The sequence below is a fragment of the Mustela putorius genome, unplaced genomic scaffold (genome assembly GCF_011764305.1).
Source record: "Mustela putorius furo isolate JIRA1106 unplaced genomic scaffold, ASM1176430v1.1 tig00003845_pilon_pilon_pilon, whole genome shotgun sequence".
NCBI lineage: Eukaryota > Metazoa > Chordata > Mammalia > Carnivora > Mustelidae > Mustela > Mustela putorius.
In genome coordinates, this window is record NW_025421998.1 from 19,379,158 (window position 1) to 19,403,141 (window position 23,984).

Sequence of the window (23,984 nt, forward strand, 5' to 3'; positions counted from 1 at the left end):
TCAGGTGGGGGTTGGAGGGGATGATGGCAGAGAGCTTACCAGCCTAGTTTGTCCTGAAAGAGGGGACATTACTGACCTGCTGACGTTCTCAGGGAGGGGACAGGCACTGCAGGGCACTGGACCACAGCACCTGCCCCTTCAGCCAAGCAGGGTCTGCCACGGGTGCGTGAGCAGGTTCCGGCGTCAGGCTGTGGGGGGTGACAGCTGAGAAAGGCACGCGGGGATAGTTCCTTTAACTGTGCTGCTGCTGCCTTTGCTCCGCAGTGAGGAGCCGCTTGCAACACCTGGGCTCTGCAGCTCCCTCAGTGCATTGTCCCTGGGGAGGAAGAGGGACCTGAATGGTGAGAGAGTGATGTTGTGGGAGTTATTTGAGGTCATGTGCTCGGACTTGTTCCTGGAGGCAGCTGCTCTGAGCCTCTCATGCTCTCATGCTTTGCCTGGGCTGCAGACCACCAGGGACAGCTCCTGCTAAGGACAAGCCCAGACCTGGCACGGGGCCCGGAAGCCTCGCCTCAGCCCAGCTGGCAGGTGCTGTCTTTACAGGAGAGGCTGATGAGTGATGCATAGTGAACCGATACCGGGTCACCGGCGGGTCTCCGCTCAGAGCTGCCCATCCCATAGCCCTTGGTGCTGGTAGGCGATGTTCACACTGGCCTCCCTGTCAGCAACGCTGCTGGTCCTGGGACTCGGTGTGGTCTGTGCGCAGTCACGGCCTGCTGCCCCATGGGATCCCGAGTGCTAGCACAGGACCATGCTGCTGGAGTGGCAGGTCCCGGTCGCGCATGCGCTTTGGGACTCACGTGCGTGGGGCAGTTTTGTGGGGCTTGTCAAGCTGCAGAGTGGAAGTGTGTTTGGGCATCCTTGGTAAATATAGACCGAAAACACTGTGACCTGGTATTACTTTTCTTCTTCATTTGGATGTAAGGGAGTGTTTGTGACTAGGCAAGACATCCTCTAAAATGACTGGGACTTGAGGCTTTGGTCCTGATCACTGTTGAGTTATAATAACTGGAGACAAGAAGGGACTTAGGCTGGTTAAAAGTCACAGAACTAGTACGATGTTGAATGAGGGCCTGTCGTGAAAATAGATTTCACCGTGTGCCCTAGGATGATGCTACATTAAAGGTGGGCTTTGGTAAGATGTGCGAATATACATTTTGAAAGTAATGAGATCTTCAGTGTTATCCATTAAAGAATTTTTTAAAAAACACCTTTGTACCAGAACTGATAAAAGCAAAGCTGAGGGACGCCTGGGTGGCTCAGTGGGTTAAGCCGCTGCCTTCGGCTCAGGTCATGATTCCAGGGTCCTGGGATCGAGTCCCACATCGGGTTCTCTGCTCAGCAGGGGGCCTGCTTCCCTTCCTCTCTCTCTGTCCGCCTCTCTGCCTACTTGTGATTTCTCTCTGTCAAATAAATAAATAAAATCTTAAAAAAAAAAAAAAAAGCAAAGCTGAATACTTACTAATTTGCTGAAGTCACCTTGGAAGATAGCCAGTGGTTGAGAGGGAGTGAACAGCACCACATTTTTGTGCTCTCTGTGCTCCTGGGTGGAAGCAGATCTCCTCCCCACTGGAAGGCCGGGGAGAAAGGAGGCTGTGTGTGTTCGAGCTCGAGATCAAGTGCCGCTAAGTGACATCTCAGTTATTCTGGGTAAAATGGTTGTTACTAGTTTGAGTTATTTCTTGGCCAGGAATTTTTAAAAGGAGCTAGATTTTTTGGCAAACGGTAGTTCCTGTTCTCACCCTGTTAGGGTTTAATAACCAGCAAGCTATTCCTTCCGATGTGGACATTAGCCACCAAAGATTGCTCATAAAAATCATCTTATCAGTGTGTGAAGATGTGCCCCAAGAGAAACAAGCATCTCTGTGAATTCTGTCCCTGTCCTGTCCTGTTACAGTCTGAAGGTGCCTCCCCCCTGCAAATTCATATGTGGGAATCCTAACCCCCCAAGTATGGTGGCACTAAGAGGTGGGGCCTTGGGAAAGTACAGAAGGTCATGAAGGCGGAGCCCTCATGGGTGGGACTAGTGCCCTTGTGGAGGAGACCCCAGCCAGCTCCCTCGCTGCATGTGCCCCAGGAGGACATGAGGAGCCCGTGACCCAGAGGAAGGCCTGCAGCAGAAGCCAGTGTGGCTGGCGGCCGCTCCCAGACTACCAGCCTCCAGGACCATGGGCAAGAAAATAATGTTGATTTATAAGCTACTCGGTTGTACTTTGCAATGGCGGCTAGAGCAGGCTGACAGGGCCCCAGAATGAGCTGTCCTCCAGAAGAGCCCTGGCGCTCAAGTGGTGGTGGCATAGACAGTGCCGGCGGGAGCCACCTCCCTGTGGGTTGAGGCGGCTGCCACCGTTTCAGTAAAGGTCACTGTGTTGAGAATGTAAGTATTAGAGGAGTTGACTTTTTTTAATTGCTTTGATTCTAAGTAAGGCCATCGAGTGTGCTGGAATGTGTAGGATGATCTGTGTGTGGGACCAGAGACCTTGAATTGCTACTGGAGACTTCAGGGCGCGCATGAAACCTGCGTGTCCGCAGTATTGGCAGCGTCCTGCCCTCCCATGTCCCAGGCTGTGGCCGTGGGGATGCAGCGCGGCCCCAGACGGACCTGGCGCTGCGGGGAGCTCTGTAAACAAGACACTCTGTTCCGTGTTCTTCGTTCTCAGTTTGAGATGGAAGCTGCTGGAAAGGTTGTGATGCTGCCCAGAATCACCCCAGATCACCAGATGGCCTGATTTCTGGGAAGCGTGGGGCCGCTGTGGCTGGGCAGGGTGTGCTGGCCGTGGGTGACGGCCGGGTGACAGCGTGGGGGGCCGCGCATGCAGGAATCATCTCCGCAGGAGATGGGTGCGGTGCAGGCACCTAGAAAAGGCTCCTCACTCCAGTGAATCTGACACTTAGTTGTGGACGACTTGCGTGACAGTCGGACTTCAAACATGAGTTCTGAGTGGTGAGGTTCTGGGCGCGATCCGAGACTCGCTGTGTCTTTTTACAGCCTGATGCAGAGGGGGCACCCGAGGGCTTTGTACACTCAGAAACCGGAGCCCTGTTCCATCTTGGTTTTTGGAGGTCTTCTTGAGCCAGATCTAGGTGGCACTGTGTTCTCTCAGCCTGGACGCCCTTGCAGCAATCCCGCACCCTCTCACGGGGCCCTGTTGGAAGGCTGCACCGTCCAGGCACCCCCCACCCAGGGTTGGGGTGCAAGACGGGAGGACGCTGTAGCCATGATGCCACCGCGTAGAGGCCGACTCAGGACACTGAACACAGCAGACACTTTGGAAAAGAACAGACCCCAGGCCACAGCTGACCATAGGTCCGAATCCGTGTTTTAATCGTTTGAATTTGAGTTTAAGCATATGATGCCAAAAAGTGATGAAATTATTGCTGTAACAGGTTCAGTCAGAGCTCACCCCATGTACTCCCATCGCTCATTGTGAGCTGCTAACCAGTGGAGGGGGAGTTTGGACGCGCATTAACTGTGTTGGATTTCTTTCAGTTGTCGCTCTGTGGTAAGATTTGTACCCTTTTTTAAAAGAGCAGCTTTATCGAGAAGCGATCTCTTGCATCCTATGCGTTTCCGGGTGTACAGCTGAGTAGTTTCTGACACGTTCCAGAGTCAGGCAGCCGTCTTCACTCTCCCTGAGAAAGCCGCTGCCTGTTAGCCCGCGCTCTGCATTCTCCCTCAGCCCCGCTGCCAGTCACCTCACGTGGGTGGGATCCTGTGGCCTGTGCACTCAGGGTCCCTCCACTGCTTTTGGGACTGCGGACTTCGTGTGTGTGCAGAGACGTGCCTGCTTGCCTACTCGTCTGTTGACGGCTGGGTGGGTCATGTTTTCAGTCTTCGGCTCTTAGGCATAACGGTGCTGGGAGCTGGTACAGCTGTTGGGTGGACGCGTTTTCATCGCTCTTGAATGTGCGTGTATGATGTTGAAGTGTAAAACTTCAATTGGGATCAAGTCTAACTTTTTACGCTTTCTTCTGTTACTTGTTTTTGTTTTTACTTTTTTAATTTATTTTTAAAAATTATAATGTATGATTTTTTTCAGGGGTCCTGGTCTGTGATCCCCCAGTCTCCTATAACACCAGAGCTCACTACGGCACATGTCCTCCCCAGTGTCCATCACCCCGGTGTTACTTGTACTTTTCATGTCCATTCAGGAAACCATTGCCTACTTCACGGTCCTGGAGATTATCCTTTTGTTTTCTACAGAGAATTTTTTTTTTTTTTTTTTTTTAAAGGAGGCTCCATGCCTAATGCGGAGCTCAATGCAGAGTTTGAACTCACCACCCTGAGATCCAGACTTGAGCTGAGATCAAGGGTCAGAGGCTTAACTGACTGAGCTACAAGTTCAGTCATGATCTCAGGGTCGTGAGGTTGAGCCCCACTTTGGTCTCTGTGCTTGGATTCTGTCTCTCCCTCTGCTCCTCACCACCCCATCATGCACGTGTGTGTGCACCTTCCCCATCTCTAAATAAAAAATAAGATAAAAATAATAAAAATTAAAAAGCATTCTGATAATCTAGGATTGGCAAATATATTTGTAGTCCCAAAGCCTTGACTTGGTGGTGGGGGGCAGTGCTGGGCTGCTGAGGTCAGGGCCATCCATCCAGCCTTGCTGGGCTCCAGAGGAAAGAGTCAGTGATTCTCAGCATTCTTTAAGAAGGAAAGGAAGCTCAGTTTAAAAAATAAAGACTGCGGGCGCCTGGGTGGCTCAGTGGGTTAAGCCGCTGCCTTCGGCTCAGGTCATGATCTCAGGGTCCTGGGATCGAGTCCCACATCGGGCTCTCTGCTCGGCAGGGAGCCTGCTTCCCCCTCTCTCTCTGCCTGCCTCTCTGCCTGCCTCTCTGTCTACTGTGATCTCTCTCTGTCAAATAAATAAATAAAATCTTTAAAAAAAAAAAATAAAAAAATAAAGACTGGCACTGTTAAGTGTCTAATTATTTGCAAACTTTGAATGAAACATACCTTGGTATATTTTCCTAGGGAAGAAAAAATCGTCAAGGTAAAAATTTGTTGACCTATCAGGAGCTACTTGTATAATAAAAAATAGTGGTCTCAATTTCCCCCCCCTCATTTTGGTCTCTTATTTCCCTCCCTTACACGTGTTATTATTTTATTTTGTATTCTAAGTGCTGGGAGTGGCTTGGCTGCATTTCCCGCATGTGATTTGCGGGAGCTGTGGAGTGGACCCAAGGTCCTTCCTTACCAGGTGAGGCTGTCCTGCCGGTAGCAGCTGCACAGGCTTGGGGACTTAGAGTTTATTACGGAACATTTATCAACTATTGTTTTCTTTCCTTTTTTTTCCCCTTCGTATCGAATGTCTAGTTAACATTTAGTTAACGTACAGTGCAATATTGGTTTCAGGAGTAGAATTCAGTGATGATCACTTATCTACAACACCCAGTGCTCATCACGGGGGCCCTCCTCAGTCCCCACGGCCCGTCGTCCCTCCACCTGCCTCCCCTTCAGGTGCTCTCCTTTCGTTCTCTATCAGTGAGACTCTTAGGGCCGGTTGCCTGGGGGGCTTGCCTTCAGCTCAGGTCAGGATCTCAGGGTCCTGGGATCGAGCCCTGCCTCAGGCTCCTTGCTCAACGGGGAGCCTGCTTCTCCCCCACTCCCCCGCCCCCCGCCTGCTGCTCCCCCTGCTTGTGCTCTCTCGCGCTCTCTCTGTCAAATAAATAAAATCTTAAAAAAAAAAAAAAAAGTCTGTTATGGCTTGTTTCCCTCTCTCTCTCTTTTTTCCTTTCTGCTGTGTTCATCTGTTTTGTTTCTTAAATTCCATGTATGAGTGAAGTCATACTTTATCAACTGTTTAGAAGACTGTGTTTCATATTGAATTGAACATACTAACTTGTGCATGTAATCATAGGGCCTAGGCAAGTTTATGTCCTGCGTTTTTCTTGGCACATTTTTCCCGCTGTCTGCGTGGCCACATGTTTGCTCCTTGGGAGGCCGTTCCGTATTCTGTGATGCACTGTTGCCCTGTGGTCAGTACCTATCAGTGCCTAAAAGTGTTCTGCACGTTTCCTGTTTCCTGTTTTCCTGACAGCCTCTTTGCACATAGTTTTCTGTGTGGAATTACCTGGTGGAAGGAAGGTAGATATTTTAGTCTGTTCTTCAGAAATCTCTGTTGGCTCACAGCCCATTAGGTATGAATACAGATTGCCCTGGTCTTCTGCAGTGTACTGTCTTCATCAGTGTTCTTATGCAGATTTTAAGGTGGCTGTCTCCAGTAAAGCTTCTTTCTTTACATGGAAGATTGTACTTAATTTGATGCATTTTAATTTGAAACCAGCTCCCTCAGAAAGCCATTCCTTCTTTGTTCTGGGCAAACTGTGCATCTTAGCAGGTATATCCGTTCGTGAGCTCGGGGCATGTCAGAAGAGATGGTCAGTGAAGTTCTCTCCCCTTTCCAAAGAACTTGCCTTTAGCTTGTTGTGTGTGAACTTTCTTAGTTTCCTTCGGCTGGCTCTGCTGAAAGCCACAGTCACTGTAAAACCCCATAATGAAGCTGGAGTTCGGGGGCACCTGCTTTGCCTTTCTAGGGACTGTGGAAATTACTCTTGTGATCATGTTCTTCTAGTCTTCTGTTCTTTTAGTACCAAACATTCTGCCATGTAATTAAGTATTAAGTAGTATTCATCGAGCAGATGGAGCGTGGTTTGTTGTTTTTTAAGCCTTATTCTCCTGTTAGTGAGCACTTGTAATTGTGCACGTCCCTCTCACTTTGCAGTGGGTGTGATTTGGGTCATGGGCTGGTGGGTGCTGGAGCTCCGGAGCTGGGATTGCAGATGCGAGGGGGTGAACTTGGAGTGGCAGCTTGGACTCTGTGCTTAGGGACATGGTCTTCCTTCCACAGGAGGGAGCCCTCTCCTCTCAGATGGCAGGTCCACCTCCCTCGGAAAACAGACCAGACCGACCAACAGTTCTATGCCTGTGCTGAAATCTGTCCTCTGTCCTTGTCCTCAGAGTGTTTTCTGCACCATCCTCTGACAGAGGATGTTCTTCCGAATCCTGTGCATGCCCGATTACAGCTCTGTAGACATACCATTTCCCAGGAGTGTCACTGAGAGAGCATGTGGGCCGAAAGGAAAGATCCTTGTGGGTGGAATTATAGTCGTTTCTGCTTGTGTTTTTTTATTTTCTGTAACGTGCTTTTAATCATCTTTGTGATGAAAGAAGGGGGGGGGTGGGCTAAGTTGAGATGCATAAATTGGTGAGCCAGGCCCAGGTGTGTGGGGTGGGAAGACCTTTGTAATGCACACCAGGAGCGTCCCTGGTGGCTCAGGTGCTAGCTGGGTGTGGAGGCGGAGGGGACAGGAGCTCAGGCTTGAGCCCGTGCGGGGAGTGGGCGCTGGGAGGGCTTCCCTCACCTGCGGGAGCTGCTCCTGAGGCCTCTCCAGGGGCAGGGGTGGGGTGTCCTTTGCAGATGTCTAACTGGTAAAAAAAAAAAAAAAAGGGTGAACTGTGAGAGACTATGGACTCTGAAAAACAATCTGAGGGGTTAGAAGGGGCAAGGGGTAGGGGGTTGGGGTACCAGGTAGTGGGTATTATAGAGGGCACGGATTGCATGGAGCACTGGGTGTGGTGCAAAAATAGATGAATACTGTTATGCCGAAAATAAAAAAATAATTAAAAAAAAAAAACAAAAAGGAGTTACTCGTCATGAAAGGGATCCTCACCTTTCGGTAGTTTGACTTGTGACAACTTTTATTCCTGTCCTGGAAAAGGCTGTTGTCCGACCATCGACCGGATCATCAGTCCCTATAGCTTGTCAGTGGGGGCTGCTCACAACCTCCGCCTTGTACGTGCAGCCAGCACATTGGCACAGTCTAACTTCAAGATCCCATGTCCTGCTCTCTCAGATGCTGGAGCACATGTGTAGAAATGAATGGTATTTGATTCAGGTCGGCCTCTAAGGCGGGGTTGTTTGCTACAGTAGCCGCTAGCAGCTGGTGAAATTTAAACGAAGGGGAACTTCAGCTCCTCAGTTGCACTGATAACCACGTCTCAGGGCTCAGTGGTCACCTCCAGCTCGCAGCTGCCCTGTCAGGGAGATAAAGTGCATCTCTGCCACCAGAGAAAGTTCTGACGGCGCTGCTCTAGAGGGAGAGACTTCCTTCTCTCTGCATGGTCACATGCAGAAGTCATGCTCCAAGGGGTTTATATAGTGTGTATCTTCAAGCTTTTTCTAAGTCTGTTTATAGACTGCAAGAGATCCCACATTGGTGGGAGCGTAGCACCTTTGTCGTTCTTTGCTAAGGAAAACATTCTGGGTGGGAGCGCCCCTCGCTGCTCCGGAGGAGCCACGTGACTCTCAAGGATCTCGGGGTCGTGAGTTTGAGCCCCACACTGGGTGTAGAGTTGAGTAAAAATATATACATACATAAACTCAAAAAAAAAGAAAACATTCCGAGTGGACTCGACACCTCTACTCATTTAAAAAAACCTGGAACTGATTCAAGTGGACTGTTCCCTGTTTGATGAACCCCTTATTTGCATTTGCCAAGCTTACTTGAAATATGACACAGCCTTGTAGACCTTGAAGGACAACCATCTGGGGGGGAAGCTGGCTTGTTCGTTGTGGCTTAGTGGCTTAGTGTCGGGCAGGTAGGTGTCTGCTTCCTCACACGCCTGGCTGGACCACCCATGGGAAATGCACATCTGGAGCTTTCTTGACCCTGCCTGTTTCTTCCCTGTAGGAGAACTGCGGCACATCACCAAGTTAAAGCCCTGGAGCCTCTTTGACGTCCTTGTGGAAAAGTACGGTTGGCCCCACGAAGATGCTGCACAGTTTACAGATTTCCTGATCCCCATGTTAGAAATGGTTCCGGAAAAACGAGCCTCAGCTGGCGAATGCCTTCGGCATCCTTGGTTGAATTCTTAGCAGATTCTACAAATAGAGCATTCTGAGCTAGCAAATGTTTTCCAGTGCATTGGACCTAAACGGTGACTCTCATTCTTTAACAGGATTACAAGTGAGCTGGCTTCATCCTCAGACCTTTATTTTGCTTTGAGGTACTGTTGTTTGACATTTTGCTTTTTGTGCACTGTGATCCTGGGGAAGGGTAGTCTTTTGTCTTCAGCTTAGTAGTTTACTGACCCACTCTCTTCTGGAAACAATAACATGTCTCGAAGCATTGTTTGTGTCGTGTGACATTCAAATGTCAGTTTTTTTGAACGAAAAATACTTTCCCCCTTGTGTTTTGGCAGGTTTTGTAACTATTTATGAAGAAATATTTTAGCTGAGTACTATATAATTTACAATCTTAAGAAATTATCAAGTTGGAACCAAGAAATAGCAAGGAAATGTATAATTTTATCTTCCGGCAAAGGGACATCATTCCTGTACTATAGTGTATGTAAATGCACCTGTAAATGTTAATCTCCATTAAATATGGAATGGGGACTCAAATTTCAGAAAAGCTACCAAGTCTTGAGTGCTTTGTAGCCTGAGTTGCATGTAGCGGACTTGAACTGCTCCCAGGGGTGGGGCAGACTTTTCATTCCATAACAGTCCTTTTACATCGGATTTTAAAGAAGTGGCTCTGAGTTATGTCATTCCCTATATGGCACTTTAAAGCAAGACATGCTTTCATTCTAAAATACGTATTATAGTTTTAGCACTCCCATTCATATTTTTGCATATTTTAAAAAGTACTTTAAAGGAAACAGAGCAATTTCCCTTTAAAAATGTGATAGCCTGGTACCATGTGGTGTTGCCTCCTCCAAACACTGTAAGTTAAACTCTACATAGATTAAATTGGACAACAAAACCATGTGCAGTGTGTGGAATGAGAAAAAACAAAATATATATGTATATATATATATTTTTCGGAGAAGTTTGCTTGTGTTTGTCCAAAACCCAGGTATGGTATGCAGTGCAGCGGGCACGAGCCTGGCGTCTGCGAGGTCGCAGGGATCGCGCTCATTCCGTAGGCGGTTAACTGTGTGGCTGTGACGACATCACTAGCTTTTTCATTGTCTTCCCATGCACTGAGGTTGAAAAAACGATTTTCCCTTTGCAGGTTGCACACGATTTTTGTTGATGCATTTCCTTAATATTGTAGAATCCAGGACACAAACCATAGTAGGCAATACAATTTTAGAATGTAATATATGGAGGTGTATTTAGCCTCTTTTAGAAGTCAGTGGATTGAATGTCAGGTTTTTAAAAAAATTTTACATTCATTAAGGTGCCTCGTTTTTCTTGACTTTGTCCATTAACATTTATCCATATGCCTTTGCAATAACTAGATTGTGAAAAGATAACAAGTGTTGTAATAATAATCCATTGTTTGAGGTGCTTGCAGTTGTCTTAAAAATTAAAGTGTTTTGGTTTTTTTTTTTCCAGACATTGCCTTGGTCATTGGCCTATATTTGAAGCGATAGAATCAACAAACATTTGCTCTCCTTTTAGTGTAGCGTAACCCCAACTAAATAAGTACCCACGTTCCCATTGCAGGGAAGGTAGCTGTAGAACATGCTTAAGCCTTATTACAGGAAATCATTGTTTTTTAAGAGTAGAATATAGACCTAAAAGAATTGCTATAGGACAGATGCACTACCTAGGATTTCAGTAATTCTTTTTCACTCATGTTCCATCTGAAACCTACTAACTGCATTGTGTTTGAGCATTGCAAATTTTCTTTTTAATTGTATTCACCTTGAGGGAACAGACACATCCCTTTAGGCGTTACCATGGTATCACCTATCGCGGTGAGACAGAGCGTAACCACTTCCGTAGGCATCGCGCATGCTGTGTTCTGACAAGGCTGGAGGTTATCCCGCCGGTTCTGCGACAGATGGTTGCTGCAGTTTCCGTAGGAGCCATTCTCACGAGAACCACAAAGCACATGTCTTCCCTAACTCTGAAAAATCTGTGTCAGGGTTTGTAGCACACTTGAATGAACTTGATCTAATGCAGTTTTGGCTCATGTTAGAAAATAAACTCGATTGTTGGGAATTTGGAAAGATCTGTCCCTTACAGCAATGTAAAAAAGTTCTAGAAGGAATGTACATTTGTATTAGGTATAGTCTGGTTTGTAGCAGAAGCTCGGTGGCTTGATGAGAAAGAATACTGCGCTGAAGGAGCGGCGCTGGTGCGTGGCTCACTGAGGCCGGCTCGGTGGTTTCAGTGAATGTCCTGGCTTTTCCTCTTGTTAGTCTGTGCCAAGTCTTCCTGGAAAAGGACAAGCAGTGGATCCTGAACGTGGCAGATGAAAAGCTGGCTGTCTGGAAATTAGAACCGCTCAAAGGCCAAAAAAAGCAAGTTTAGAGGCTTCAGGAAAGCAAACTTTTCAGGTGAAAATTGATTTACTCACTTGCCTCTTCTTGTACCTGAATCATTTTTAGTTAGTTAACACGATAAACTGCTTTTCTCCTTGGGTAGAGAACTTCAGTTTCAATTCACAGTTGAGATTATTCCTTAAATTCCACTTTTTCTTCCATTATTGTTTTTGTAACTTGAATGAAATTCTGGTAGAGACAATATTTGAGAGTGTATGTGCCCTTCATCAAGGAGTCAAAGAATAAAAGAGATTCTGCAGTTCATAGAAAAGCTTCTCTATCATTATTTGTGTCGTAGGCAGATTCATCACAGGAGTTTTAAATCCTTAGGACAGTCTTTTGAAAGAGGTGAAGGCTGCCGCTCACTGTGCTGATAGTTAATTAACCACCTTTGTGCTGTGAAACCTCGGGCCGGGTGACCTGAAGCCGTGATTTCTTGGACAAGTGTTTCTTTAGCAAGTACCGTAAGTAGAGTGTTGTTTGCCAAGTCAAGAAGGGTGAAGTTGACTTCAAGTTCTTTTAAAACTTGAAGCTGATTAGAACTGAGCCCTAAACGCAGCTTTCTTCCTGTACCATGATTAGCTGGTTTTTAAAAGGAAATGGACATTAAAAGTTACTGTAAAACATGACTTTCCTTACTGCCAGATCTTACCCAATGATGTTTATTTAGTCTGTTGAGGTTTCTCTCCAAACCACAGAATGCTGTGCGGAATTATGTCAGGTGAAAATTGGAAAAATGTGTCATTACTTATGGTTCTACTTAATCCTCCTAAGAGGTAGAAAACAAAGAATCTTTTCAAAACAAAAACTAGCATTGGATATTTCAGCAAAGTGTCTGTCTAAGAGGCTGTTTTCATTTCACTTGAGAACTCTAAGAATGATGCCGTTTTCCTTTATTTTATACGCCCGAAACAAATTTTTAAGACATCCCATTACTACTTTCTCTTTAACTATAGCTAGATGGTAAATCTTAATTTAAAAGGTTTTCAAATAGTTTTGATTCATCAGTAGGACATTGCTGTCATGCATGTTCTGCAGTGTACAAATGAGATATTTGTGTTGTCAGGCAAAACTACGCCATGTTTTTAAACAGTTGTCAGTTCCACTCTAGAATTCGATCACGTGTAATACTTAACGATATTGGACTCATTTTGTATGACGTCAGCTAGAGGTAGCGCCTCCACCCAGCATAGATGTTTCCTGCAGAAATGACAGGAAGGAGCGTTAAAGGAACAGCCCAACTGCTCACTGTCTCCTGATGTCTGCTACAGTCCAGCTGAGGTAGGTGTAGCTGAAGAAAATGGAAGGCTAACCCCTGACAAACTAGATCTGATGAAAGGGAACTTCTTGTTAAAAACAAGCAAACAAAAACAAAAACAAAAAAACACACCACACTTGCTTAAACAGACTCCAATCTCAGAAGTTGTACAGGACAATTTGGTAAAACTGACATAATTGTGATTTATTAACATGAATTAAAATGCCCAACCAGTGCTTCAATGTGACAGTATATTTAAAATAAAAAAGAAATTAAAGGCCATATACTGTACTACTTTCACAAAGATCACACAGTTTTGCAAAGACTTGTCATATGTACAATGCTATATATCAAATGAGAAAAGCTGTAAGCAATTATGTACGCAAAAGAAATGCAGTATTTACAGTTTGTCAGGAGACATTAAAAATCATCTATACATTAAATTACATTCTGCTTGCAAATAACCGATAGAACAAAATGAGCCATGTCCACACCAAACTATAAAGATCTGTATTGCATTTTTTTTTTTTTATACCTAAGATGCACTCACAGAACTGCTGACAGGAAAAAAATGAAAATCCTCATAGTGCCATTACTTAGCTGTGTACTTAAATGCATATGTATAAAATAATATAGAAAACATTCACTAAATGAATTTTAACTGCAACAATAAAATTTAAAGATCATGTAGCATCAAATCTACTGCCAGAAAAACAGCTGGAATGTTCACTTACAAAATAAAGATACCTAATACTGGCTTAACAGCACATTTTTTAAGGAATTTTAAAAAGCAAAAATGGGAAAAATACAGTGAAAGAGCACTGGTGTTTGTTTTTTTTTATACAAAGTTTCATGTACAAGCTTTAAAAAGTACCTTAATAGGTACATATGAAATATACAGTTTATCTTACAGAACATTTTAAAAAATGTTTTTGGAGTCCATTTTAATGCCACCCCGAACCATGGTAATTGTTCTGAAATGTTGGTGGCACCTGTGCTCTGTGAATTGGAATCTGTCCAGGCACGGGAGATGCCTGCTGAGGTCCTTGAACCCCATGTGGCAGGGCCACAGAGCCAGGGTGAGGACAGAACCCTGAAGCAGTAGGTGTTGGAATACTGTTTGGTCCTTGGGGCTGGAGATGAGGACCTGCGACTGGTAATGGACAATGTGGCCCTGTTCCAGAAGGCTGGTGTTGGGGTCCCGGTCCCAGAGTGGTGTGATGTGTGGCTTGGGAGGGATACGGTGGTACGGCTGGATGAGCACTTGCAGGGAAGAGTGGAGGTCCTTGAGGAGGTGGATGGTGTAAGGCTTGAGCAGAGGTGGTATGGTGCCCGGAAGCCAAGACACTGGAAGGTGGCGGCGGCGGGGGTGGGGGGGGTGCCGAACTGACCACATGCTGGTGTTGTGCTGGTAGACCTTGGAGTCCCGTGGAAGGATGGGGTGGCGGGTGGTGATGAGGGGCAGGACCAGGAGGTGGAGGGGGTGGTGGCAAATGGTGTCCAGCAGTCTGAGAATGAATGTGGGACCCGGGGGTGACCGCGTGAACAGGCCCTACGACGTGAGCGACAGTGTGTTGCTGATGGGAGCTGGGCTGCTGCACGAGGTGTGGCCCTGGGGCCGGGGGCGGGGGGGGCGGGGGGGGCACCCCAGCAGCAGCAGTTTGATGGTGAAGAGGAGCGTTCGGAGAAGGCAAGAAATGCCCCGGAGTGACGTGGTGGCCTGGAGCCGGCTGCTGGCTGCCGCCGCCCGGAAGTGCTGGATTTGGTCCTGACGCAAACACAGTCTGTTGGGAAAGACTACCTTTAAGCTGATTATAATTCTGAAAGTTGGCAGAGGGCTGCTGGTTCTGATAGTAAGACGAGGAAGAAGGGGGCGGTGGGGGCGGAGGGGGCGGTGCCGTGCTGCTCAGACTGGGGGCGGTGAACTGACTGTAGGTCGCCGAAGATTGTCCTGAGGGCGTCTGTGTGAACAGTGCTCCTGACGGGGCCGGCGGAGTACTGGCCGGAAGGGTCTGTGCCGCTGGGTAGAAATTTCTCTGAGGCTCTCGCTGAGGTGTTCCCACTTGAGGCGACTGTGCGTGATGAGGCCTGTAGGGCGAACCTAGCTGCTGGGAAGGGGGCTTTGGCGAGAGATACCCGTGCTGCACAGGCGGGTGGGGTGTCGAGGACTTGGGAGGATTTTCTACATGAGGGGACGGAGGACAGTGCAACTTGACCGGCGCCGAGGGCAGCTTCTGTGCAAGTTGCTCAACGGAGTTTCGAGCAAGCGGCTGAGGAGGAGGGTTCTTTGGAAGTGCTTGGGTGCTGTTTAACAGCTGCTTCTGGGGGAGCTCTGCTTTCAGGTGCACCCCGTTCTCCACCTCCGACGCGGCAGCTGCGGCCTCCCAGTGGGACTCGGACTTTGTGGCTATTTTCCCATGCGGCTGAACAGAAGGTACGGGTCCCGGGGACGCGGGCTGTGGAGAGAAAACAAATCCGTCCGTTACCAGGGGTACGAACGGCACTTTGGGGGTTCACTTTAGAAAGGGGAAGCAGGTGAGGTGGACTGGGGAGGTCCATCACAGAGGCGTGGGATCCTGCAAGGGCAGCTTTTTCACTAGTCTACCGAGTTCTGGTGCTGAGCTTCCATCAGATTCTCTGGATTAATTTTTCTGGAAGACAAGTTTAAGGAGAGAATGGTCTTTACATTCCATTTGCCTTTTTCCCCTCAATGATCCAACCTGCTTTTGAGGCTTATTCTGAAAGAATTCACTGAGCAAGTTTCAATTCTGTAACAGAACCTGCTGCACCAACCTATCACCCGGTCTGAGTAAACGAACGTGCTCACCCCAACTGTTCTGACCCGAAACATCTCTTAACGTTGTTCAGACATGAACAATCCAAGTATAAGACACGTCAGTGTACATGATGTCACATAAACGGAAAAAGAGTACCAGCCTCGCGCCCCTCGTCCTTAGTTTGCGCAGCTCCTGCCGCCACATAAGACCCGCCCCTCTTCCTGAATCAGGATGGCCAGAGCATTTCTTCTCAACACGTGTCATCTGACCTTTTGTTTTTAGAGAACAGACCACGTGGTCCAAAACTGTATGAAAAGACTGCATTTCCTGGGGTGACAGAGGTGGACCTCCAGGAGAAAATATAAAGGATGGAAAAGCAGTGAGCACGTTAGACCGTGGGATGCCAAAGTGTCCCAAAATAGCAAAGTGACGCTTGGGATGGCAGGAGAGATCTCCACGTGCATGTGAGCGCCGCCTTTCCTGAACAGCCATGTTCAAAGGTCAATTTTATTACCTTGCTCATTTTTGAAGGGCTTTTACAAGTGTTTTGAGAGGTGTCTGGGGATGGACATTCACTTGTAGTCACGGGCTCTGCATTTTCAGGGTCAGGATCTGTAAAGCAGAAGAAAGCTAGAGTGAATGGAACATTGCGCGACCAGCACTGCCTTGCACTAACATTATTCAGCCCAACTCTGTAGAAAGGTACTCTCCTTGATGATTCAAAAAGGTTTTTAAAACAATAACCACGATAGGTCATCTGCTTACTGACCTTCCATAAGTTCACTGAAAGGAGGGACTGGGCCCTTGGGTTGCAACTGGGGAATGTGATTTGAATGAGATGAAGGTGAAGACGGAACATGACTCGGTGAACATGGGACACATGGTGACTCTCCCCCTAGAGATGAAGCAGACCCAAAGAGAACATTAGAACCGCAAAGAACGAGGGTGCACAGGGATTAGCTGGCTCCACTTTTGGGCAAAGGAACAAGCTCACTTACCACTGTCTTTATCTTTTCGGTGATCACTGAGAAGTAGTGCTCGCTGGTAACTCCTTTCTCTCACTTGCTCCACTGAGGTTGAAGCAGTCCTTGAACATAAAATCATACATTCAATTCAAGGAAGCTACTGCCAGCTAGATTAGTCTTTGTCCTTGATGGTCAACATGTCCTCTCAGACCAAGGCTTTTGCTCTGCTGGGAAAATACTCAGGTGTAAAGCTTTGAAAGTAGCCAGACTCCAGTCCTTTGTCTTAAGCAATTTCTTGGTGGGAGAGAGGTGGGGGAGCTGAAGTGCATCCACACCCAGAATGTCATGGGCACCAGATACACCCTTTACAGGTGAGCCTGTGTCTGCACTGTAAGGCTAATGGGACGCGCTTGGGGGGAAGGGGACCCAAGAGGGAAGTGAATGAGCCCTTCTGCCCTTTGCCAAGACCCATCCCATATCCAGCTTTTGCTGTTCCTACTGAAGAAATACTAAAACCTGGTTCTTCTTTTGTAACTGGTTAGGGATCTAAGGAAATCGCAGGCAGGATACAGACTACGATAAAAGTTCTCTGGAGAGGGATATTATGAGAAAACCGAAAACTGTCAAAGAGGCAGCACAGTGGACCCTTAACATAGGCAAATACAGAGCGGATTTAAAGCCCTATCAGCAAGGAGAAATCGCTCAAAATTAGGACCGCGAACATCTCTCTCCTTAGAACTGGGGTAATGATGACAAACAGGAAGAGAGTTCGCTACCCAAAGCTTGTGCTTTGCAGAACAGCATACTTCAGATCTTTCTAGATCTAGCTGCGGTCACAATCAGCTACAGAAAAGATCCTCCCTGGACGATAAAGAACAGAGACTACTTTAATTATAAGGTGTACTACTCGGAGTTCTAAAGTTAGCAATGAGCTCTTTTAGACAGGCTTACCATTGAACTTCCGGGTCGTTCTTCTCACTGGCAGAAGCCTCCTTAACAGGACAGTTATTGCTGGTTTCTTCCGAAGTCACACTATAAACGGTAGTAGCTGGTGTTGGTAACGGCAGACTAGCGGTGCTTTCTAGCTGCTCCCCGCTTTCGGTCCTGTTGCCACACCCGTCACCACTGTTGCTTGAGTTGCCGCTTGCATGAGGTGACACACTAACCAGTGGAAAGTGCTCGGCCTTCGAGCCACTCTTCCTGGCTTCCCGCTGTCTTTTACGGTACTCTAATAGAGAGACCTTGAGCGAGAAAGTGAAGGAAAAGCAAATCTTTTATTCTTGTTTTGTATGTCAGAGTCGATCTATTTTTTTTTTCTAAAGAGAATTACTATATTTACATTGGGAAAATTATGTAAAATAATTTGATTTTGAACAAATAAGAATAATTAACAATTACCAATGCCTAGTATATGCCAGGCATTGTATTTAGATGATTTACATACATTATCTCATTTAATCCTCACAACAACCCTATGAAATAGGTATATTATCATCCCCATTTTACAGATGAGGAAATTGAGTAACTCACTCACTCAAGGTCACACAGCTGGTGAGTGTTGGAGCCGGGATTCGAACCTAGGTCTTACTTGAAAGCCCGTGCTCTCTCCACTATACTACATTGCTTCCCACAAAGTTGCCAACTGGACTCTGTTACAAAAATTAAAAGCACACATCACTAAAATTCTTTGACTTGCAAAGCAATAAGCCCATTAACAAATAAAATAAGTGTCGTAGTTCATTCCATTTCTCTGAAGTAAGGCATTCTAATTGTCTCAGTATGTCTGCTGCCAACCAAAGAATGGTGGTAAGTCAGGGAACTTACAATTATTTACAGAACACTTTTCAAAATACTCATATCCACAGCCTAAATACTATAGATATTATGGATGAATAAAGAAGCATTTCTCCAATACAAGGCTGCCTGTTCTACATAAAATAAGGATATTAAGAACACAAGTATTATTTAACTCTCTTTATTTGGCTAGGAAGTGGTTATCTTGGGGTTTCGATTTCTCAAACTGCTTGTAAGCATTTTCCACATCACTAGAATGTTCTACTTCTCTGCATTTTCTAATTGAGCATTTACAAAAGGTTTGAAAGTATACATAACACAAATTTAACTTGGAATACCTGGAGTAGGAATGCCTTACATAACACATAACTGCTAATAACCCTCAGAAGTAGTATGAAAAAGACACTATTAAAAGGACTAAAATCGTTAAATTTGTAACCTTTTTCTTTTGTGGTGGATTCTGGGGTGTGCAACTTCCGTCGATCAAATTGTCATTAACAGTCCGTCCGAAACCAGAAACAAGCCCATCTTCTGAAGTACAAAACACAGGTGTTTCCATAAATATGCCTCTAGTATCATCCTGCATCAGGCATTTTGACTCACTTATTCGGAAGCCTCCTCCAACCTCCAACTGATGTGAGGGCGTCAGGTCCCTCAAGTTAGAGTTTACTGAGAAGTTAACTCCTGTTCTGTCAGGACTCTTTACCCAGGAAGAATACACTGTGCCCCGTCCAGAGTGAGCAGATTCCAGCTGGCTGTTAGGATCAGTCCTGTCATGTGTAGGTGGTTCCATGGTTTTGTGTAAGGCAGTCTGCTCGATTGCCTCGAGTCCCAGTTGAAGGTCGGACACAGATTCCTTTTCTCCAGGGCACTGCCTGTTGACTTCAGTCCTACTGCGAGGGCTGGTATAACCGATAGTCTTTATTTCTTGCAGACCAAGGTCAGTTAAATTAGAATGTCTAAAAGGCCCCAATGTTAACATGGTAGAAGATCGGTCATATCCCTGTTTAAGGAGTTAAAACAAAAAAAATTACACAAATAACCACATCTTGAGACTGTTTACTATTTTAAGATCTCCCAATAATTTAAGCAAAATAATGGTAATACGAAAATGTCACCAATTTAAATACTCTTTCTGAATAACTCCTTACCTCTTGATTATAAGTGCGTCTCTTAATTTCTGGAGAACTTTCTGGGGAAGAAATATTCTGTATAAAATAAATAAGTAGAACTGAAAATTAACATCTATAAATCCATGATATTCATAGAAATCCAAACAAACTATTACACAGACTTTGGTTTTAAACTTCTTTCTATTTCCATGCCCCCTGTAAAATCTCTGCCTTAAGGTCAGTTTGATACACACACACATAGAGCCGTTCAGTCTGACACCAAGTATCAGTAAGATCCAAGTTATGCTCATTTTAATAAAAATGTAGATGTTTAAATTCACATCAATGCACATTCCAAATTTACTCTCTTGGTTTCTTAAAAATGTTTTCTTCCTACTCAAAGCACAGTAGTTTGGGGGTGGTGGGAGCTGTTAAGTACCATCCCCATAGGTTGTCTTTTCCCCATTTAAATTTCTCACCTCAAAGTGCATGGTATTTCCTGGTGTGCCAGGAGTTACTGGGGTAACTGGTGAATATATGGGCTTATAACCATTTCTGCAGGCTTCATCATCTGATTTTACCCGTGGAGGAGTGGCAAATGATGGGTCCGTGGGAGTAATATCTGTGTGAGTCGGTGTAGCATACGGTGAAGGAGTAGGTGTGGAGGTTTCAGAGTAAGCAGAATCTAGCAACTGATAAAGTCTTCGTTTTTTTAGTGGTGTAGTTAGATCTGTTGGTGAAATAGTAATTAAGACATTATACTGCTGGTAGGTATTTGCTACATTCTGTATTCTGGGCAAGGTCAAAACATCAACAATAGTAATTATGAATTTCACCCCCAAACTAAATTTCAGGGTTTTCAAAGATACTACTAACATGAAACAAGCTCTCCCCACCCCCATGAGTTAATTTTACTACTATAGCATGAATTGTCTTGCCAAAGTGCCTACAGGAGAGTTGTTTTCGATCTGAGAAGCAGCCCAAAAATTCAACCATAAGCCCAATATATAGGGTACTGCAAATTTAAGATTTTCATGTTTATCTTCAAACAAAAGGTTAGAGGACTGAAAAAAATAACAAAATGCTTCTTTCATAAAGCATGTAACAACTAGAATGTGTCTGTTATACAAGCTGTATACATCCTACCACATTCTTCAAACTAAAACAACACTGAAAAGAAATTCTACCTGGAAGGGAACAGCTATCATTTAGTAGTAGTGGACTTTTACTTTCACCATTGACTGTAGGACTTCTGGATCTTTCTTGACAGGGTGAATTAAATCTATGTAAAACTGCTGAGTTTTCCTCTTCTAAGGCTTGTTTCAACCATCGCTGAAATACATAACAAATGAATAGGAATCAGTTTGTAGCTCTTCACACAGCCTATAAATGTAGAGCTGATTCTAAAAGCACTTCACCAACAGGGATGGTAGTAAGGAAGGAGACTGGCACTTAGCTATTCCTAGATTTTTATATCCAAAGAATGGTTTACCTTCTTGCATGAGCCTGAAATGTTTTCAGTAGGTTCTTTTCTTCTCCTTTTTTCTGAAAGGAATGGTGAAGTAAATCGAATATAGTGCTTAGGAGTAGAGTACACATGCGGACTGTAGGCCAGGCCTGGTAAGGAATTGAGCTGGGTAGCTAACACCTCAGGATCTGTAGTTATGCGCAGAGGCCTTTCTGAAAGGCTGTCTGAAGGTTTTCCTGTCTTCTCATTCTTCTCACTTAACCATTCATTGACCAAGTGCTAGAGAAAAGAAAAAGTTGGATCACTCTATATATAATTGCACAGATCGTCCTACTGAACATTCTGATACTAAATTTGAAATTGATATATTATCCAAAATGATACACTGGGTAATCATTACATTTCTTTGATTAACTTCCCTTACTTGTAAGATTTTGTATACAACAGTACTCTTCCAGGAAGAAAACATATGGTACCTTTTGTAAAACAGCAAGGTCTAAGAGACTTCAGTACTATCTTATAAACACAAACATTAAATTTAGGTTTGTTATTGCTTCTGTTACCATTGTGTAAGAAGAATCTGGTTTTATGCAGTGTTTTTGTACCCTGGCTGCCTATCAGAATCTCCAATGATGAGATCAATGCATATACATTAAAAAAAAAAAAAAAAAAAAGTGTCAGCATTAAAAACCCTGCTTTAAAATTTACATAGCCCTTTTATATTAATTCTGTTTATTTATAGCGTATGTAATTTAGACTTTACTTGTTATGAATATACCTGGATCCTACTACTCACTTTTTTTTTTGTAGGCTGGTTACAGTTATTTAATAAAGCAATTATAATGGGCACAGAAATAAGGATTACATCTGTCAGCACAAGCACATTTTGTTTGCTGTGTGGGCATTCATATTTTTCTATCTGGTAATCAAATGATATTCTTGTTATTTTTACTCTAATTTGTTCTAAAAAAAAAAAAAGTACTTGAAGTAATATATGCATTCTCACACATAGATACACACACAGTGAAAAAAATAATCTACCGGCACTGTCTTCCAGTGATAATCATTAAAACATTCTAGCATCTTTTTGTCCTCTCCCCACCCCGCCTCCCCGCCCCAGTGTATGTACAACTGCATATCCCAGACAAAGAGAAAGCTCATGGGGTCTGCAGCCAGGCTGCCTGGGTAGGAATCCTGGCTTTGCCACTCACACCGTGACTTCTCTACATCTCAGTCTTTATCTGTAAAAGAAAGGTCATAACAGAAACTAGCTCTACAAACAGGATTATTTTGGGGATTGAAAGAGCTAAATATTTATAAAGCTCTTCAAGTAGCACAGTATCTGGCAGAGTAGATACTATGTCTTCTTACACTGAATGAAGCCTTCACATTAGGGGAAATCATGATACTTTCATGTTTGAACAGTATATTTAAAAGAATGGAATACCATCAACAAAACCTGTGGCACAGGAGGCTCTTTTAGAGAATCAGATGGGAGTAAAGTCTCCATCTCTGACCAGGAATTGAAATAAATTGATAACACCACCATAACTAAGCCATTTAAAACTAAAAGGCAGAATTATGTTGTATCTGTAGTCGAGAAAGTAGCTTCTCTTTTAAAACCTGAGTTTTTTTCACTAATCTTAAGTTACAAAGAAAAGATGCAACTGTTTTTTTGTCCTTTCAAAGTAGGCAAAAATAACTGCTCATTTGACAGTTATCAAATTAACATACATTTAAACTGCTCCTCGTTAAGGCAAATGATGGCTGGCTTGTTCAAAATCCATGGGGCAGTGAGGAAGAGTACAGCCTTCCAGTTAGAACTGTGTTTAGATCTTAAGTCTCTAACTAACCCTCTGACTCGCCATTAAAATATACTCCCAGGTTCATCCCAGATGTTTACTGAACATACTTTTGGTTTCACAGTACCTACAAACTGTGCTGAATCTGGTAAGAACAAGATAAAGTTTCAAAACCTTTTGTGTACAAGAAGAATCCAGTTATGATCTAACCCCTTCCCCCTAAAGGAGCCCAAGGATTACCACTTTGCTATCTGTGCTCCACTGTACTATATTCTACTGGGGGTTGGGGGTGCTTCGTAAGGATGCTCTGTTATTTCTGAGCTGTGAAATTCAGGCTGGTTTAGCTCAGTGAATAATTTCTTGTAATTGCTTTATTAAGTCTTAACAGTTTTTCAAAGATGAATAAACTTGAAAACTACCCTTTATGGCAATCAGGAATTTCTTCACATTTAATTCTTACAATCTCCCTATATTGTGAAAACTGTAGGAAGTAAAAAAATAAAAAGATAACATATGTAAAACCATTTGTTTCTGCGAAGTATAAATTTAGTACATAGGATAGGCAAAAAAAGGAATTTTGATAAATGATTAAAATCATTACATTGTGATTTGTAATTTCCAAAAGGAAGTCTTGATATACTGACCATTTTAACTCTGTTTGTAACAACAGTGCAAACATTTTTATTAACTGATTTTACTGTTTTGTGATTTTCATTCTAGTCTAAAAACTATTAAGTGTAAAAACTATGCCTCTTGTTCTGTTCTATTCCTTAACAGACTAAATCTTAAAAACACAGATATATTTAACGTCATAGATAACTCTCCTGAGAAGAGTTTCCCTGCTCCTGAGAGCCCTACCTTCTTAGTTTTAGGGTACTTCGCGGGACATTTAGTAAGTGCTGGGACTTCAGTTTCGGTAATTAGTTCTGCTAGTGCAGTTTCAGTTTCTGGTTCTATTGCAAGTACAGTATTTTCAATATCGTTCTGTTGTGAAGTGACTTCTATATCCGGAGAAGATGGCTGGATATCTGAGCACATGCTGACAGTCCTGTGTCTCCGACGCTGTTGTCCAATGTGAGTCCGACTCCGAGAAAAACTTTTTCTCTGTTTAGTTCTATTCACTTTGGCAGGGGTTGGCTTGCTAGCAGTTTCTTCTTTTGCTTGTTCCTAATTCAAAATACAACAGAGTGGAACTTTGCACACAACATTTACATTAGTAACAAGTTGAAATCTAAAAGCATTAATCAACTTCAGAAGCTAATTTCCTGAAGTTGATGAATTCTGATAAATTAATATAACCTTTTTTTAGTCTAAAACAAAGCAAATAGGGGTGCCTGGGTGGCACAGTGGGTTAAGCCTCTGCCTTCGGCTCAGGTCATGATCCCAGGACCCTGGGATCGAGCCCTGCATCGGGCTCTCTGCTCAGTGCAGAGCCTGCTTCTCTCTCTGCCTGCCTCTCTGCTACTTGTGTTCTCTGTCAAATAAATAAATAAAATCTTTAAAAAATAAAAATAAAACAAAGCA

At 44.4% G+C, this 23,984-nt stretch overlaps 2 protein-coding genes across 16 annotated transcripts in view; one reads left to right on the top strand and one right to left on the bottom strand.

Moving 5' to 3' along the window:
• SRPK2 (SRSF protein kinase 2) overlaps positions 1-11,555 on the top strand; it is a 250,181-nt gene extending 238,626 nt beyond the window's left edge. For all 11 annotated transcript variants that reach the window (XM_004739566.3, XM_045089679.1, XM_045089680.1 and 8 more), the window contains one exon: positions 8,698-11,555. In XM_004739566.3, the coding sequence (XP_004739623.2) occupies positions 8,698-8,882 (185 nt within the window). In that variant the 3' untranslated portion in view covers positions 8,883-11,555. The remainder of the gene's footprint in view (positions 1-8,697) is intronic.
• A 1,170-nt stretch (positions 11,556-12,725) lies between these two features.
• KMT2E (lysine methyltransferase 2E (inactive)) overlaps positions 12,726-23,984 on the bottom strand; it is a 91,312-nt gene continuing 80,053 nt past the window's right edge. For 4 of the 5 annotated variants that reach the window (XM_004739570.3, XM_013060332.2, XM_013060338.2 and 1 more), the window contains 11 exons: positions 23,319-23,627; positions 20,683-20,937; positions 20,378-20,522; positions 19,670-19,920; positions 19,230-19,286; positions 18,518-19,081; positions 17,236-17,525; positions 16,318-16,406; positions 16,089-16,214; positions 15,834-15,931; positions 12,726-14,998 (listed from right to left, as the gene is read on the bottom strand). In XM_004739570.3, coding sequence (XP_004739627.2) covers positions 13,487-14,998; positions 15,834-15,931; positions 16,089-16,214; positions 16,318-16,406; positions 17,236-17,525; positions 18,518-19,081; positions 19,230-19,286; positions 19,670-19,920; positions 20,378-20,522; positions 20,683-20,937; positions 23,319-23,627 — 3,696 coding nt within the window. In that variant the 3' untranslated portion in view covers positions 12,726-13,486. The remainder of the gene's footprint in view (positions 14,999-15,833; positions 15,932-16,088; positions 16,215-16,317; positions 16,407-17,235; positions 17,526-18,517; positions 19,082-19,229; positions 19,287-19,669; positions 19,921-20,377; positions 20,523-20,682; positions 20,938-23,318; positions 23,628-23,984) is intronic. The other variant, XM_013060341.2, reaches the window with a different exon arrangement.